Here is an 18,778-nt window from a genome sequence, read left to right on the forward strand (position 1 = left end):
GAATTAACAATAGGAGGGACTCCTGGAAACCGCACTCAGAGGGAGGAGATAGGAGAGACCAACTTTATTGTCTTGGGGACCCTGCCTAAGTTCTTGGACTCGGGGGCTATCTCCAAAGACTTGCTGTCTGTCAATCTCAAGACCACCTTGGGTCTCCCACACCTCTGTCCTTTCCTTTGTACCCCAAAAGAGGGACCCCAGCTGATTGCCACTTGTCCATGAACTTGGGAGGTAAGAGGAGCCTTAACCAAGAGGCTTGTCCACTCCTTGCTTCTGAGAAGGTCCCCGAAATCCCTCTACCCGGAGTGGAGGAAGTGTCCAGGCTGTGTGAAGAGTCCATGAGTTCTCAGCTTCCCAGTCCTCTCTTGGATATGGGGAAGTCCTGGGGTGTGGCTTGGACTCCTCTTGCTGCTGTAGAGCCTCCCCTCGGTCTCCTGCCTGGAGCCTCCTTGGCTCCACAGCCTTGCCTCAGACCTATGCAGAGGAACCCAGCCACATAGGTGCCCACTTGCTGTTGGATGGTGGGAGAGGCAAAGGCCAAAGTTTCCAGGCCTCAGGATGGAGTGGTCTAAATCGCTCCTTCTGGTCAGGGATGTTGCAGTTTGGCAGGGGAAAAGCCAGACCTGGATAATGTATTCCTGAGAGAGGCCAGATGTTCATGGACCTCACTTTCTGGAAGGATACTGGGATCTGCTGGCTCTCTGGCTTCCCAGGGGGTGTTTGGAAAGGCTCTTGAGAAGGCAGGAGCCCAGGGGAGTGATGAAGTTAAGGGGGTGGCCTGTGAGGGTCAGGGGAGGCCATGTCCAGGAAAGTGGGTGGGACACCCAAGAGGTCCTAAGCCTTGTTCACAGACCGCCCTGTACTTCTAGGCAAGGGGAGCTGGCGAGCTTTGAGAGGCAGCTCGCCTGCCCCTCGGCTGAGAGCATCCTGAGGGCAGAGACCCTCTTTTCACTAAGATTGTTCCGAAGTCTCTGCCCAGCTCTCCCCTCTCTTTGATGCTCCCTGCAGCCGTCCCATGGGCTCTCATCAACCCCGGGGCTATTCCTATCATAGCGTTTTGGGCACTGTGTGGGGGCTGCCTCTTTGCTTGTCTAGCAACGAAAGGCACATCAAGGGCAGGCACATCCACTGCTGTATCCCCAGACCCTGGCATAGACCCTGGCTCAGCACCTGGCACATAGTAGGGGCTTGGCAAATGCACTGTGCAGGTATCAAATGAGGCAAAAGTCAAGTCATCCTTTGTTTGTGTAAGGTCTCTTGGAAGGGGGCATGGGGAAGACAATGGAAATCTGGCCACTCTTCCAGGCTACCTTTGGTTGGAAGGCTGTGGCAGGGGCTCTGGGACAAGGGTGCACCTCTCCATCCACACATATCTTTAATCCTATCTCACATCTCCTCTCTGTTACTTTCTTGGACATACCTGTCTCCTTTCTCTCTCGGGAGAGCTCCTGAGACCAGCCCTGGCTGAGAAGTGAGGGGGTTGGGAGAGGAGAAGGCAGGGCTGGAAATCCAGAGAGCAGATAGGGTGGGACTGAGGAGGATGAAAGGGGTTTCTGGGCCCCCCCGGGGGCCTCATGCAGAGATGGGGATCTTCTGAGGTCTGGGGAGCCCACTGGGGTCAGGGGCTGCCCCGTCCTTCATGCGGAGGCCCCTACTGAGCAGCCAGAGCTGGCAGCATCTGTGCAGAAGCAGGGGGCCCAGTGGGAGGATCAGCGCCAGCCATGCCAGGCCAAGGAGGATCCAGATGGCTGCCAGGCTCCGGTACACTGAGATATAATGCTTGCTGGGGTCTGTGCCTGCCAGGGAAGGGAATGGCATCAATGCCAGGGATATCAGGGCACAGCCACCTCCAGTTTCCATAGGGACCCTCACCAGCCAGAATGCTCTCTCCCTCTTCCTCATAGCAAGGAACAGCAGTGGAGGTAGGTGTCTGCGGGGTGGTGGTGGGTCCTAGACCAGAAACTTCTGAGAATGTTGCTTAGAATCCACAGTAGCCCCAGAAATCGTTGGTTTGGCTCCCTTGAATGGCCAGGGGCGATCTTATCCTCAATAGTTGTCCTCAGCTGACATCTCTCCGTCCCCCAAATCCCAGTGGGCCCCCTCACCCTGAGATAATATGACTGTTTTGTTCTCACCAACAACATAGTCCCCGAAGCCAATGGTGCTGAGAGTGATGAAAGCAAAGTAGAAGCCCTCGCTGAAGCTCCAGCCCTCCACATGGCTGAAGACCATAGGTGGGAAGATGAGAATGACCAGTGTCCCCAGGGACAGGAACAGAGCCAGGCCCAGGACTTGCAGTACCTGGGAGGGAGGGAGTTGGCCCCTGAGTTCACTTGAAAGTCTCCAGGATTGTATGAGGTTGTGGGGAGTCTGGGGTAAATGTGGGAATGGGACTGGGCCATAGCTAGACCCCTTCCCTGCCCTGCAGAACCCTGAGTGGAAGTTGTAGCTACGTGTGCATGACCTTGTCCCACCCAGGGAAAGATTTGGGCAGAGGGATTGCATTAGTGGGTCAAGGAGCGATTTGGAGACCCATCTGGGCTTGGGGATCACACTTGAACAGGCTCCCCGGGGACTCAGATCTAGAACAGAAAAGTATCATTGAATTGTCTGCGTGACTCTGGCCTTGCAAGCGGCTGGCCAAGGGTGGGCACTAGGGGCACGCTGGGCAGCCTGCAGAGCTTGTTTGCTACTGCACAAAAGGATGTTGGAGTTCTGTGATGACCTTGAAGATGTGCTGCAGAGATCCCCCACTCAAAGGAGGACAGTAGGCCAGCTGCCACTTCTTCAGGGTGTTCAGCTGCAGGGAACCTCCTGGCCAGGGGGCATACCCTTCTTGGGAAGGCCACACCCAGTGCCTGATTGAGGCAGGTATGAAAGCCTGGCTGGTTCCACCCGCTGTGGGACAACTCTGACAGCTCGCACATGCTGTAGAGCTCCTTGAGGCCAAGCCTTTGTAGAGCATGCATAGAAATCCAGCTCCCTACTCTGCCCAACCCTGCCTTCACCCTTTCTCTTTCATAGGCATCTACCCCTAACACCATGCACGCCAAACTCCATCTCAGCATCGGTTTCTGGAGGACTCCACTTGCAACAGATCTGTCATAGCAGGCCTGTAAAGGAGTTAGGGGGCATACCTGGGAGCGCCTGGGCTGGTCCTCCCATCTCTCAGTGGTGGCCAGGTGGGCACGCAGCCCCGTGCCCAGGTGGTTGAGGAAGATCATGTTAAGCGGGATGCCCAACAGGGCATAGAAGACACAGAAGACCTGACCTGCCTCTGTGCTGGGTGCCAGGTTCCCATATCCTGCAAGGGAAGGGGGACGTGTGCAAATATGGAGACTCCAGAACGCCCTCTGTTCCTCTTCCCCAGACTCTAGCTGAGGTTTGTCTGCCACCACCTCTGGGGGCGAGAAGGGGAAGCTCCCCTGTTCCCTTGAACTCTGCTGGAATGATTTTTATTTATAGGACTCCTGCTCATCTTTGAAGGCCCATCTCAAATGACCCTGCCTCCATGAAGCCCTCCTGACTGCCACGCTCCTCCCTACTGGGTGTGGTTCCCCATAGTGTTTTATGTTATTGCTATGTAATTATTGACTTTGTCTTCTATTATTGTTTTTTGTGTATTTATGGTGTTCCTCTTTGTTGAACTGGAAGTTCCTTGCGGGCTGAGCCTGGGTCTGATCCAAGTTTGTATCTCCCACCCCCAACTCCATCACTCTGCCTGGAATGTCGCCTGAGTTCTAGGAAAGTATGTGGAATCAGACTTAACTGAATGGATGGGGTAGACCTGGATCTGGTGGTTTCTTCCTTGGGGTGGGATGGAGTGAGTTTTCTGGCCAAGGGGGTGTAGTAGCTGCTGTCAGTGCCCTGTTCCCTCAGAACACACAAGATACCACTTGCAGCTTTGGTGGACAGTTCCTGTATACAAATCACCCTCCGCTCCCAGTTTCTGCACATCTCTCTCTACCTGAGAGATTCTTCTGGCCGAAGGAGTGTGCTTCGTCTATGGGAAGTTTCAAAATGCTGGGGAACTAATATACTTGGGACCAGCTCTCAACCTTTGAGGGCAGGAGTTGGTAGCTAAATGGCTCTTCATTCTTGTCCCTCATTGGACTGTTCTGAGGATGGGCTCCATCTAGCCTTTCAGAGGGTCCCAAGCAGAAATGAGCCCAGTTACCCAAGCCAGTAATCTGCTCATTAATGCAAATTTCATTGCCTTCTTCTCCCTACTGTTTCACTTACCCACTCCCTCCCTGGGCTTCCTGAATCATCTTCTAGACACACCACATCCTTGCCTCAGCATCTGCTTTTGGGGAGCCCAAACTGAGACAGGAGTCTTGGGGAAGCTCTTCTCTACCCCAGCCCTTTACCTATGGTGGTGATGACTGTGCCTGCAAAGAAGAAACTGCTGCCAAAGTCCCAGTTGCTGGGGTTGGTGGAGTTGCCTTTGGGGTTCACACCTTTCACCCAGGCTTCCATGATGACCTGTGGGGAGTGGCATGGCAGGGGAGGAAGAAGGAGCTGATGGTTACTGGGCACCAGTTGTTGCCATGCTCTTGGCAGCATGCTTCTGTGTCATCTAATCTAATGATACTCTCAGATGATATTGTTCCCATTTCATGGAAAAAGGAAATGAAGGCTCAGAGTGGCTAAGTGACCTGTGCAAGGTGACTGGACTCCAACTCCAGTGTCTGTTCCACTGGCCAGGGCTGACTAAGGTGTAGACTGCAAGCATGGGCTGGGGCGGGAGATGGGCCTGAGGGGTGAGGTGGACGATGCCCAGGGAGGGGTCCTGTGGGAGATGCTGCTGGTGGCCAAAAGGATGGCACGCACATCAGCTGTTAGAACAATGGGAGGATTTCAGGTTGGGTGTGTCTGGAAGGGATTGCTGGGGAACACAGGGTTTAGCGATCATAGGGAAGCCATGGGCTGCCTGCCGTGAAGCCAGGGGTGGGACAGAGAACCCTGTGTTTCCTACTTGTCCAGGTGAGTGGGCACCCTTGCTCTTTGCTGCTCTCTAGTGAGCCCCAGCCCTTGCCTATGGGAGAAATTCCAACAGAGGCTAGGACAAAGGTGGCGTGTGTGTGTGTGTGTGTGTGTGTGTTTGGTGGTTGTTTATATATGTGATGTGTTGTATGCATGTGTTGTGCATGGCAACTGTATGTTGCATGTGTATGTTTGTCTATATGTGTGTGTTGCATGTGTTTTTATAGGACCCAAACCTTTGCAGGCTCAAGCCTACACCTCCCCACACCGCCCCACCGCTGACAACCTCCAGTCCCTGGGCCCAGGCCCCTTGGAGAATGGGCAGGGCTGTCTCCTCCACTGCCTCCTCCCCTCTCTCCTTTAGTTGTGGATTGTCCCAGAGCAGCAGCACAGTCTTGCCACTTGTTAAAGAGCCCCAAAGGCAGGAGGAAGCCAGGGACACAACAGCTCTGGCTTCCAATTCCTATGGGAACCAGTTCCTGCTGGCTGGGTGGGTGTGCTTAGCTCAGGGCTGGGGTGGCCCTGGTAGGCCAAGCCAGTCAGGGCATCCGTGGTCACAGGCTGTCTGCTTCTCCTCACTTTGACAGGAATGGGCCTCTTAAGATGTGGACTTTGGCTTCCCTCTCTTTCCCACACTCACAAAGTGGCCAGGGCCCAACATTCCTGAACATGCTCGCCCTCTGGAGACCCTCACTCTTGGGAGGCAGTACTCTAGTCCTGGGCGGTCCCCTGCTGCCAGCCTGCAGGCCCCATCCTGCTGAGGGTACTGAGTGCTGGGGGCTGGATGCAGGCGGCCGCGGGTTGTTGACTTCCCAGTTCTGTGAACCTGGGCAAGCAGTGTTTCCTTACGGAGGTAATTTTTAATACTGCTTTTAATACTAATTACTTAACTTGCCCTGTGTGTGTGAGAGTTCAACAGGAATGTGTCTTCTTCCAGAATCTCACCCCAGCGTTCTTCTGCCGCCCAGCTCAACTGCTTCTGGCAAGGAAGGTTCTCTCCCGAGGCTGAGGACTCTCAGGGAAACGGATGTCCTGTCTTCCCTGGGGAGGCCCCCAGGGCTAATCAGTGGCAACCCCTTCAGGGCTGCAATTAAGCGAATGGCCTCCCTTCTTCTTGGTTTATAGAGCAAGTTAGGTCGCAGCTACCAACCCTTCCCACGCCCTCCAGCTTGGCTCTCACCTCCAATGTGGAGTTAAGGGAGGAAGAGGTTTCAGCTTCTCCAGGGCCTCTGCCTTACTCCCAGGGTTTTGGGAGGCCGCTGAACTGTTCTGAACCCTGATGTGGTACGGTGGCCCCCCAACTTTGACTAACCTTATCCATCAGGGAGAAGAGAGTAAAACCTGAAGCTGGAGGCCTCATTTCCTGGTCTCTCACAGCTACAGAACATTCTCTGTGACCACCCAGGCCACGCATCCTCTTCTAGGCCAGCTGTTCTCAGTCTTGAGGGCCTCAACATCACCTGGAGGGCTTGTTGACCCACAGCCTGCAGGACCCATCCTTGGAGTTCCTGAGTCAGCAGGTGTGGAGTGGGGCCTGACATCTCCATTTCTAACAGGCTCCCAGGTGATGCTGATTCTGGTTCTGGGACTACACTTTGAGAACTGCTGCTTCAGGCTGCATCCTGCCCCCAACACTTACACTAATTTGTGCAGCGAAGACCCAGGTCTCCAGAGCCAGAGGCCTGAGAGTCAGTGCTGTCTCTACCAGTAGCTGTGCAGCCTTGGCCAACATAGTCTACCTCAGTTCCCATCTACAAACTGGAGATAGAGATTGTAATAGGTAATTATGAGACAACACCTGTAACACACTCAGTGTCAGCTGATGAGTGGATCGTGATTGGATTAAGCTGGTCATGAAGACCCTGTTTCCCACTGTTTTAGGCACATTGTAAGTGCTCAGTAAATGCTAGTTATCAAGATGATTCGGCACTTGCTCTGTTCCTTTGCAGGGGCTGTTGTCACTCGCTCCAGGGCCTGTTTCAGATGCATTCACCTTCCTCCACAACACCTGATTTTGCCTTGTTTCTGGGAAAGAGGAAAGCAGGAAGGACCCAGGCAGGGGGTGACCCACTCTGTTACCAAGAGAGAGCCCCGCCTGAGTGCAGTGCTAGTAAGCTCAGTCACCTCGGCCACTGCCCACCAAACCCAACTCCAGGTGCAAACGTCCAGGAAAGGCCAGCTTGGTGGTGGCTGCTCCTGGCGTTTATCTGTGTCTCCCAGTTGCAGCCCTCTGCTCAGGGATATGAGCTGAGGAGAGGGCAGAAGGAGCCGCAGTCCTGGAGTTGGGGAAGGGGAAGTATGAAAGTGTGGGAGGAGGAAATTTGGACAGCGCTGATAACACTGACATATAGTTCCCATTCATTCAGCAAGTGACAGCTTAGAGAGTGCTTTTAATCTGCTGTCAAATGTCTGCAGTATAGATATGGTTATTCTCGTTGCCTTATAGATGAGTCTATTTGGGTCTAGAGAGGTTAAGTGACCTGTTCAAGGTCACACATCAATCCAGTTGTAGACCTGGGGCCAGAATCCAGGACTAGATCTCACCAGGCTCTCTGTTCCCACCACGTTCTGTTTCCACATGGGGCATCAGTCCCTGGGTGAGGACTCTGGATCTGCCACAGGAACCCCCATTCCACCAACCTTCCCAAGCTCTCCATCCCCATCCCACATCACTCCCCTTCACCTGCACAAACTGCTCCAGGGCCCACTGGTCCAGGCAGGTGTAGTTCTCCAGGAAGCGCAGCTTCTCCAACTGAAAGTGGTACCTGGACTGAGCCTCCGCCTGCCTCTCTAGCAGCTGGAAGATGGTGGCACCAAGCAGCAGGTAGCAGACATAGACTAGCAGCAGGGGCAGCACCCAGCCACCCCAGCAGCTGCAGAGCCCAGCACTGGGCATGCTGTGGCCAGGACCCTGCCAGGGCCGTGGGGCTGGCTATGGGGGAGAGGTGGGAAACAGGTGAGGAGTAAGCACAGGTGAGGAGTAAGCACCTAGGGACCTGTGCCCAGGCTGCCGCCTGCCCTGCCCTCCTCCTCGGCGCAGGTGTCTGGAGGCTGGGGAGACTGTTTGAACAGTGCGGCTCAGCTTGGCTGCACTAAGTGCTGTGCTGTGAGTGCAAACAGGCCGGCCACCCCCTCCCGGCCTTTGTTTCCATGGACAGCAGCAAGTCAGTGTCCTGGACCCTTCAAAGAGACCCACCAGGTTCTCCTGAGTGCTTCATGTCTCTCCTGCCTCCAAGTTGGATGGATGTTTCTGGGCTAAACCGGATAGGTGTGCTCACTCTGTCCAGGCCCCAGTGGGCTCTCTCGGCAGCCCCCAGCGTCTTCGCCCTTGAAGGCTGTAAGCCCCCAGCTTAGGAGCTGGGAATAGATCAGAATGGGTGCGAATAAACCTTCTACTCAGTTGCCTTGGCTACCAGATGGGGCAGGAGAATTGACCTGCCTATTGGGGGAACCTCAGGATGAGTAAACTGCGCGACAAATCAGGGCAAAGTAAATAGGTGATTGTCTGGCTCAGCCCGATGGTAAGAGTATCAGGGTTGGTTCTGCTGATAAATTGGATACATTGGTTTTATAACTTTTGCTAACTTGTCTTGCATGAAGCCCTCTAGTGGGTTACCTTCAGAGGATATGTCGGTGAAATATATGTGTGAATTAAAAAGAAACTAAAAGTATATCCTGATCCTGGGATGGTACCAGTGGCTCTCTCTGAGTGGATGGAATTGAGGGTACTTTTCTTTCTCTTTGCCTGTGTGTGTGCACATGCTTGTTCATGTACATGTATAACAGCTTTATTGAGATATAATTCACATGTTGTATCATCCACACATTTAAAGTGTGAAATTCAATGGTTTTTAGTATGTTCACAGAGTCTTCAAGGTTCAGCCTTGTTGCTACATATAACAGTACTTCTTCCTTCTTTCTGGCTGAGTAATATTTCATTGTGTGGCTATAACACATCTGTTTATCCATTTGATTTCTAGTTGATGGACATTTGAATTGTCTCTGTTTCCTTCTTTTAAGAATAAAGCAGCTATGAACCTCTGTGTACAAGCTTTTCTGTGGACCTATGTTTGCATTACTCACAGGTACATACCTAGGAGTAGGATTTCTGGATTATCTGGCCACTCTGTGTTGAACTTTTTGAGGAACTGCCAGGCTATTTTCCAAAGTGGCTAAACCATTTTATATTCCCACTAGCCCAGGGCGAGGATTCCGATTTCTCTGCTGTGCTTTCTGCTGTTTCCTTTAATGAGCTGTGGCTGCAGACGCTGTGAGTTGCGTGCTGAGTATCCTTTTCCTCCTTCCCAGGTAGCAGAACCCCGGCTTTGTAAGTGTCAGCCCCAGGCAATGGAGCATAATTGGTCTAATTCATCGTGCTAATCTTGCTCCCCTCTGTCTCAGCCCCTGAGAGCAGTGAAGTCACTAAAGACCCATAAGACAGCGGGCAAGAGGGCCAGACTGAGGAGAAAACCAAACAAGACACCACAGTCCCAGCCTCAGCCTGGTTCCTGGGAGCCCTGGCAGGTGAAGTGCATCCCAGTGAGTCCCAGCAGGGGAGCTGGGCCTTCATATTCCCACGTTAGTCCGTCACTCATGCATTTCTGGCTTTGCACACATGCAGGCAAAATGGCTCCAGGAGCTTGTGGAGAGCCCCAGGTGCAGGCTAGGCCACTGGAAGAAAAACACATTAAAACCTGGGGAGAAGGCCTGAGGGTCTCCCACTTTCCCAAGCTCCCTTGCAGCTGGGGCTGGCCACGTACCCAGGTCCAGCCATGATTGGGCAGAGGTGGCTGTGGAGGTTTGGGCAAAATTGTTGTCTCTTGACAAAGGGTTCAGCTGCAGCTGGCCCCACATTTCTCCCTCTTTCTGTCTGGACCTGCTGAGCCATCTTGTGTCCCTGAGGGAAATGTCATGGGCACTGCAAAGACACTGGACCAATTCCTGCACACACCTCTCTAGATTTCTTTTTATATTAAAAACATAAACCTTATTTGTTTCAGCCACCAGTAGGTATTCTGTTACTTCCCAATTGTTATTTTTGTTGTTGTTTGTTTGTTTGTTTGTTTGTTTGTTTGTTTTGAGATGGAGTCTCACTCTATAACCTAGCCTGGAGTGCAGTGGTGCAATCTCAGCTTACGGCAACCTCCACTTCCTGGGTTCAAGCAATTCTCCTGCCTCAGCCTCCTGAGTAGCTGGGACTACAGTTGCGCACCACCAAGAACGTCCCGACGCAGTGACAAGCCTGCAGGCTTTTGTCTACCCTGTGGCTTAGACATGGCCCTGTCTGGGGGTGGTGTGATGGAGCCCACCTTCTCTGGAATTCTGCTGCTTCTGGAATCCTCTGAGGCCATCTGGGGATCTCTGAAGTGGTTCTGAGCAAGCCCCATCTCACATGGTTCCAGAGCTTTCCCAGACGGCACCTTGTTGGGATGTGGGCTTGTCTTGGAGGGAGAAGGAAGCATCTGGACTCAGATGGGGCAACAGAGTGCTGGCACTCATTTCTACTACAGATGCACTAGCTCCTGGCTTAAGCAAGGGTTAGAATTATATCTGAAAGGCAGTGTGAGAGTCAAACCCTATTTGATTGCCCTGGAGAAACTCAATACATGGAGAGCTCTCTCGTGTATCATTTAGAAAGCTCATCCGTGGATGTCTGCAGGGCTTCAGGCAGGACTGCGCAACTCTGTAGCACTGAGTATCTTCAAGCAGTCTGGACACAGTCCGCAGGTAATGACGGTTGTTCTAAGGGGGACAGAAATGAAGGAAAAGAGAATGGACTATCTGCATGGGAGAAGGGGGTGAATGTAGTGGGCCACAGGGATGTCTGAGGTGGGCTGGGGTAGAGGGAGGGATGAATCAGCCATCAAGGTGCCCTCCCTCCCTCAGGTCCTGGGCAGGAAGTGGCACCAGACTCACTGTGGGCAGACACTCCATTCAGTTACGAATGATCTGTTGGGAACCGACTGTGTGCTGGGACTATCTGTTGAGACTCTACCACGTTCTGGCAAAGTCAGCTGGCGCAGATTCCTCCTGCCTTTCCTGGCTCTTTCTCTGCACTGCTGCCTCTCTACTCTCTTCTGGTTGCACCCTCACATCTCCCTCTTACATCAGTTTTTCAAAACCACCCAAGCCCAACAAGACTTCACGTGGCTGGGGTTTAGGATAGAGTCTTTCTCAGAAGCATGTTCAGTTTAATGGGGGACTTCTGAAAACCCTAGGGCCACAATAGCCACAGAAAGGGCAACATAATGGTGGACTTTAGGGGAGATCTCAGCTCAAGAGGCCCACAGAGCTCTCTGCACCAGAGAGGACGTTCCCATCCTGCCTCCCTCGCTTCCTGCCTTAACTCATTCTACACACACTGACTGAGCGCCTTCCATGTGCTGGGACCTGATTCAGCTACTCTTCCTAGTCCACTGTGGTCTTGTGAGGTCAGCACTTGGCCAAGATTAGGAGAAAAACTGCGGGGCTGCAGGGACCTCCCTGTCCAACATCTCCCTACGTGGGCACCACTCTGCTGTGAGCTCTGGGTGGACACAAGGCATGATTTACAATCCCTTTCAGGGAATTATTGCTGCTAATGGGCAGAGCCAATTTATGCTTCCCAAGGGGGAGGGCAAAATCAATTAATGGAGAGCCTGACATGGCCAGGCCTGATGACAGAGTGTGGCCTGACATCCGGAGGTGATAAGGGACTTTCTGAGGCTGAACTAATAAGGAGATTGGGGAAAAAGAAGAAAAACAACACCCCCTCCCCATCTGCCCAATCGATTCAGTGTACAATGGGTAGAGAATGCAGAGTAAACAGAGCAGCTGGGCACTAGCCTCTTTCCATCTGAACGAGCCCCGAGATAAGGACAGGACAGACCGCCCATCCCACCATCCAACATAGGTATTCACTGTGGAGCCCCTCAATAGACACATATCCATATGGGTGAAAAAGGACACTTTCCAAACTAGAATGCAGGGGAGAAGATAAGGCCCTCCTGCCCCAGGTGCATGCCTTGTAGTAGATAGGGCAAGTGGAGACAGAGAGCACTGGTTCTAGATGCCACCTCCCTAACTGTGCCCCCTAAATAGTTTGCACCACGTGGCTGGAGCAGCAAGCTTTGGATGTGGGAGCCTGGGCTCCCGGAGTCTCGCATCCTATATGGAGGCGGCGGTGGCGCGGGTTTGCAGGGGTCTTTGTGTGCCCTCGTGACTATGATCTCAGAGGTGGGCCAACTCGTGCTGTGACCAGCAGACAGACCAGGGAAAGCTGAAAGGTGATTCAAGGTAAAGCCTTGAAACAAATAAACAAACAAACACACCTGTTACTAATTTTGCTCAGAACTTGCATCTTTCTTTTTTTTTAAGGAACAGGATTCCTCTCACACATGAAATCTTTGCCAGAGCCCAGATCTGAAGCCTAGTTAAGAGTGGAGCTGTGGTTGAAGTGGGGGCAGAGGGCTCCCGTTTCCACCAGCCCAGAGAGCGTGATTTCAAGAGTCCTTACCCATAATTCTGAAATGGAGCCCTTGTCTAAGTTGGACTTCCCTCAGCGCGGGTCCCGAGACATAATGCGGGTGTGCGTGGTTCATCCGGAACCTGACCCCAGGATGAGCAAACAGGGGAGTGGGGAATGGAAGGCAGTCGATTCAGGGCGTGTTTTTGCACAGGTGACTGTTACGGGCAACTGGGTCCCCATCCTGTGTAGAACATGCTGTATAGTTGTCCCATAGAGTGGCAAGGAAGCTGGGGTGTTTATCTACCTACACTTGTCCCTTGTTAATTGAGGATTGCTCCTGGGGAGGTTAACTCCTGCACTGCCAGCCCGCCCTGCTTGTGGGCTGAGAGCACTCCTGTGGCCAGAGAGTCCTCGTGCGTAGAAAGATGCAGGTGTTTAGGACAGAATGCTACTGGTGTAGATGGAGACATTCCACGAATGCTGCACGTGACCTCCAGGCAGGCTGGGGGGATCCGGCAGGGCACTGACACTGTCTGTCACAGGCTCTAGTTCTCCACCCCTTTGTCTGGGTCACTGTGGTGAGTGCTGCAGGGAAATTGCTCTTCTGTGAACCTTAATGGAGGGGTGGGTGGTCAGCTTGTCCTGGCATATTAGGCCAATGCCCTTGGAAGCATGACAAGAGTGGGAAGACCATACCCTCATCTCTTGATGGCCACTCAAATTGAAAAAAGAAAGATATTGTATGTATGTATGTATGTATTTATTTATTTATTTTGAGACAGAGTCTCACTCCATCGCCCAGGCTGGAGTGCAGTGGCACAATCTTGGCTCACTGCAACTTCCGCTTCCTGGGTTCAAGCAGTTCTCTGCCTCAGCCTCCCAAGTAGCTGGGATTATAGGCGCCCACCACCACGCCCAGCTAATTTTTGTATTTTAAGTAGAGACAGGGTTTCACCATCTTGGCCAGGGTGGACTTGAACTCCTGACCTCGTGATCCACCTGCCTCAGCCTCCCAAAGTGCTGGGATTACAGGCGTGAGCCACTGCACCCGGCCATGAAAGATATTGTTAAAATATCTGTTGGACATCCTGTTAACGAATCTCCCTACATCCCCTCACCTCTCAGACTATAAGAAAAACCCAGAGTTTTGAGAGTCACTGGAGCTGCAGCAGCAGGAGGCCTGGGTTGCTGTGAGCTAGGATGTGGATGAGGAGTGCAGCCGAGACAGGGAGGAGCAGAGCGTCCCCAGGGCCTGGGAGAGATACTGAGCCCAGAAACCAGAGGGGAGAGAGGGCCAGTTGCTCTTGGTGCGTGAGGGTCCTGGCAAATATGTTTTTGTGGATGGACCCCTGTGCATATAAACAATTTGATGAAAAAAATTTGGTACCAAATTCATGAGCCTATGTGAGGTATAACGATTGATTTGTGTAGATTTAGAATAATGACAGAGAAGAGGCACTTAGGCATTTGTTTATTGTCCAATTGGTTCACACGACGATTCTTTGCCCTGTGGTGGACTGTTAAGAGTCCCTCAAATAAGCATGTTAGCACAGGTCTGGTGGCCCAATCCCAGGTAGTGCCATGAAAGAAATTCCACACCAGCCAGCAGGAATGATCTACTCATCAGGCTGCTTTCCTGGAACCAGGGACTGACTAGGAAGCCCTAAAACAGCCTCATAGGCATGAGTCCTAGAGCACCTTGGGACATCTGGTCAACTCTGTGCAGGCACTGGAGAGCTTCCTGAAAGAAGAAAAGGGAACTGAGACCCACATGAGGCCTGGACTGTGTTAGAGATGGCCTGCATGGATGACGCTGTTGGTCATGGCTTGTCCCAGCACCAGAGGGAGACTTAGAAAGTCTCTAGCAAAGCACGTCAAAGCACAGGTTCCCCCTGAAACATGGGGCTGAAGGCAGGGGGACTGCTTGCCTCTGTCTAAGGACAGTGATGGAAAAGACAAACCCAGGAGATATTTCAGAGAAAAGATAACAACAGCATCCCCTACCTGGGGCCAGAAGGGGATGGGTGCTGGCCTGGGGAGGGGCTGCCCTCGCGAGATCAGGAGCTGAGAGAATGGAAAGAACTAGCGTGCTTCTTGCTTTTTGCTGAGTTCCCACTCAGTGTGGGTGAAACTGGCTCAGCCCTGCTGGCTGGCACGGGGCCGTGGAAAACCCAAATAAAGCAGTTAACTCTGAAAAGGTTGCTGCTTCCTCCTATTCCTTGAGAGATGCATCCAGGGCTACACTCAGAGGCCACTTTTCGCAAGGTGAGGTGGAGCTTGTATTCAAGGAAACACTGCTTTTCCCTCCCATATTTGACACATACATTTTCAACTTCCAACATTCACAGCCAACCTCTCTACATCTGCTCTGCCTCAGAGCCCTGGCAGTCCCTGGACACGTGGTATGGAAGGAACGCTGTCTCCCCAACATGCTCACATGGCCCAAATCCCCACAAGTCCCCTTTTTGCCAAGCTCCACATCCTGTGCCTCTTCCCATCACCCAATACCTAACCTGCCACCATTGTCCTAAGTTTCCCTTCCCTGCTTCTCTCTTTGCACCTTGCTGGGTTTTCACACTCCCACCTACCTTGACAGTGAGTCCAAGCCCATCCTACCCTACCCCAAACTCCTTTTTCTTCTTTTTTTGAGAGAGGGTCTTGCTCTGTCACCCAGGCTGGAGCACAGTGGCGTGATCACAGCTCACTACAGCCTTAACCTCCTGGGTTCAAGGGATCCTCCCACCTCAGCCTCCCAAGTAGCTGGGACTACAGGTGCTTGCTACCATGCCCAGCTAACCCCAACTCCTTCTTTATCAGATTGTCTTGCTTACTTGCTTATTGTCTCTCTCCTATTTTTTTTTTTCAGAGAAGGAGTCTCGCTCTTGTTGTGAGACTCCAGGCCGGAGTGCAGTGGCGCGATCGCAGCTCACTGCAAACTCTGCCTCCTGGGTTCAAGCGATTCTCCTGCCTCACCCTCCAGAGCAGCTGGGATTACAGGTGTGCACCACCACATCCAGCTAATTTTTGTATTTTTACTAGAGACGGGGTTTTGCCATGTTGGCCAGGTTGGTCTTCAAGTCCTGACCTCATGATCCACCCGCCTCTGTCTCCCAAAGTGTTGGGATTACAGGCGTGAGCCATCATGCCTGACTCGTCCCTCTCTTTCATTAGAATGTAGGTTCCAAGAATGCTGGCACTTTCTCTGTCTCTGTCACCTCTGAATCCTCAGAACTTAGCACAATGGATGGCACATCTTTGTCAAAACAATGACCAGATGAATGAGCCATGTTTATGTTTAAGGAATTACAAGGAGCATTTTTCTGCCTAGATTTGAAACACACACCCATTGCATTTTAAAAATGTTTCTGTCTATTTACTCTATCAACTGTGCCATGCCTGGGGCTATTTCTATTTCTTTTTTCTTTTTTTTCTGAGACAGAGTTTCGCTCTTATTGCCCAAGCTGGAGTGCAATGATGCGATCTCGGCTCACTGCAAACTCTGCCTTCCGGGCTCAAGCGATTCTCCTGCCTCAACCTCCGAGTAGCTGGGATTACAGGCACACACTATCACGCCTGGCTACTTTTTGTATTTTTAGTAGAGATGGGGTTTCACCATGTTGAATAGGCTGGTCTCAAACTCCTGACCTCAGGTGATCCTCCTGCCTTGGCCTCCCAAAGTGCTGGGATTACAGGCATGAGCCACCACACCCGGCCTCTATTTCTATTGATTGTTTTTTCTCCTCTCATGGCCCATATTTTCCTGCTTCTTTGCATGCCTGATTATTTTTTAATGAACACCAGACATTGTGGATTCTATATTGTTGGATACTGGTTTCTTTTTGGTTTGTTTTTCATATTCCTTTAGATATTTTCGAGCTTTGTTTTGGGACTCAGTGAAGTTACTTGGAAACTTACTGGAAACAATTTGACTCCTTTGGGGCTGGCTTTTTAAGCTTTGTTAGGTGGGATCAGAGCAATCTATCATCTAAGACTAATTTGGCCCCGCTTCTGAGGCAGTACCTTCTGTGTCTCTATACAATGACCGTTTTGGGAGGAGGTTTCTCCACTCTGGCTGTTGGAAACATGAACTCTTCCCAACCCAGTGTTATCTCAGGAAATTATTCCACCTGTTCCTTCCTGGTGGTTCTTTCCCCTGCCTTGGGTAATTTCCTCACATGAAGATGTTGATCAGTAGTTAGCTGAAGACACAAGGGTAACCCTCTGAAGATCTCCAGAGCATGCTCTCTCTTTCTCTCTCTTTTTTCTCCTCCCTCTCTCTCCTTCTCTCTCTCTCATCCCTGGGACTCTGCCTTGCAAATTTAAGCCACTTTGTCCTCCCTGGATTCCCAGTTCCATTTCTCAACTCAGGGAAACCACTGGGCTCTACCTGATTCCCCCTTCCTGGGCTGCAGCCTGAAAACTCACTGCAGGCAGTAAGTTGGTTCCAACTCATAGGGCCCCCCTCACTTGTTTCCCTTCTCTTGGGGATCAATCATACCCTATATTGCTTGTTTTCCAATAGCTGAAAATCATTGCTTTGTATAAAGGATTTTGTCTCATTTTTAGTCATTTAAAGCAGGAGGGTAAATCAAGTCCTTGTTGCTTCATCATGGCTGTAGATGACGGTCCTGTTTTTCCATATACAGGATGCTTTCAGTGCCTTTCTACAGGCTGTATGGTGAGACAATGAACTCTGGACTGATAAATCCTAGATCTAGTCATGTACTGTCTCTGGGCTGCAATTTCTGTGCCAGTCTGCTATTGCTACAATTAATGCTATATAACAAACCACTCTAAACCTCAGTGGTTTATGACAAGCAGCATATATTCTCATGCTAACAGGTCTTTGGGTGAGCCATAGTACAGCTGATCTGGGCTGGGCTTGCCTGGGAAGCTCTGCTCCAGGCTGTAGACTGGGCTCAGGTCTGCTCTCTGGATGTTCCAGGCTGAAAGGGCAGCAGCTACCCAGGGCATGTCCATCCTAAGAGAGATCACCGGAGCAAGAGGCAAGCTAAACCATGCGAGCACAATTCAGGCCTCTGCCTGCATCACGTTTGCCAACATCACATTAGTCAAAGTGGGCCATGACAAAGCTTTGTATGTGTAATTGTATTCTGGTGGTGAAGAATTAAAACGACATATTCAGTATACCAGTTTCTCTATCTGCTTTCTAAAAATCCTTTTTAGCAAGATCTGAGCAAGCTACATTTTAACCTCCCTCCTCCAACCTCCTTCCACCCCACTTCCTGTCAAGGGATTGGTAGAGCCAGTTGAATTCTAGCAGGAACTAGGCTGGAGTCACTGGCTAGGCTGCTTTCCAGAAAATGTTTTTGAAAACTCTACATTTTGGCCTAGAGTGAACTCGTATACTTCTTGTCATCCATGGCTCCACTGAGCCCAGGTGGATTGCTCGAAAGTCTTCAAAACATTGAATCAATTTCTCCCATTTGCAGAGGCCAGTGAACTTTGGGAAGGTGCACTGCCGTCAAGCACGGGTTTCCATTGGGAGGGGATGTTCGGAGCAAAAGTCTCCTTGGTCAGTTGCTGCACACACTTTGCATATGGTCTGGACACCAGTGGCCCCAGATCCCAGGTAGTGTGTTTTTCTGTCTTCATTTCCTTTCCTGTCTTAGTGATTGCCCCAGGAGGCTGGCTCACACCCCGCATGGGGCCATGCCACGCATCTCTGTCAATAAGACCTTTGGATCCAGGGGATGATGTCTCAGTGGGAGATCTAATGTCAGAAGACTCTGGCAGGGTATGGTGGCTCATGCCTGCAATCCCAGCAGTTTGGGAGGCCAAGGCAGGAGGGGCCATGCCACGCATGGGGCCATGCCACGCATCTCTGTCAATAAGGCCTTTGGATCCAGGGGATGATGTCTCAGTGGGACATCTGATGTCAGAAGACTCTGGCAGGGTACGGTGGCTCATGCCTGCAATCCCAGCACTTTGGGAGGCCAAAGCAGGAGGATCACTTGAGGCCAGGAATTTGAGACTAGCCTGAGCCACATAGTGAGACCCTGTCTCTACAAAAAATTTAAAATGAGCTAAGTGTGGTGGTGCATGCCTATAGTCCCAGAAACTTTGGAGGCCGAGGTGAGAGGATCACTTGAGCCCAAGAGTTGAAAACTACAGTGAGCTATGGTCGCACTGCTGTACCCCAGCCTCGCTGACGGAGTGAGGCCCCCATCTCAAAAAGTAAATAAAAGAAAATTAAAAAGTCAGTAGACTCTACCCAGCTCTAGAGGACTGAGGGCACTAAGGCATGCCAAGAATACTGCTGCTGCTACACAGGGGACTGGGGCAAATGCCATGCCATCTTCGGGGCTCCTGAGAGAGAGAGAG

The 18,778-nt window shown here is 51.6% G+C and overlaps 1 protein-coding gene across 2 annotated transcripts; it reads right to left on the reverse strand.

Moving 5' to 3' along the window:
• Nucleotides 1–49: 49 nt before the first annotated feature.
• KCNK16 (potassium two pore domain channel subfamily K member 16) lies at nucleotides 50–8,061 on the reverse strand. 2 transcript variants are annotated; one of them, XM_033219885.1, is made up of 6 exons: nucleotides 7,670–8,061; nucleotides 4,371–4,485; nucleotides 3,138–3,304; nucleotides 2,136–2,301; nucleotides 1,656–1,796; nucleotides 50–474 (listed from the first exon to the last, which is right to left on the reverse strand). In XM_033219885.1, the coding sequence occupies exons 1-6, from the start codon at nucleotides 7,880–7,882 to the stop codon at nucleotides 347–349; spliced, it is 930 nt and encodes a 309-aa protein (XP_033075776.1). In that variant the 5' UTR covers nucleotides 7,883–8,061; the 3' UTR covers nucleotides 50–346. The 2 variants fall into 2 exon arrangements, with proteins under 2 accessions (XP_033075776.1, XP_033075777.1); XM_033219886.1 differs by lacking the exon at nucleotides 1,656–1,796.
• Nucleotides 8,062–18,778: the final 10,717 nt, after the last annotated feature.

Source organism: Trachypithecus francoisi, unplaced genomic scaffold (genome assembly GCF_009764315.1).
Source record: "Trachypithecus francoisi isolate TF-2019V2 unplaced genomic scaffold, Tfra_2.0 Lachesis_group10, whole genome shotgun sequence".
NCBI classification, from domain to species: Eukaryota; Metazoa; Chordata; class Mammalia; order Primates; family Cercopithecidae; genus Trachypithecus; species Trachypithecus francoisi.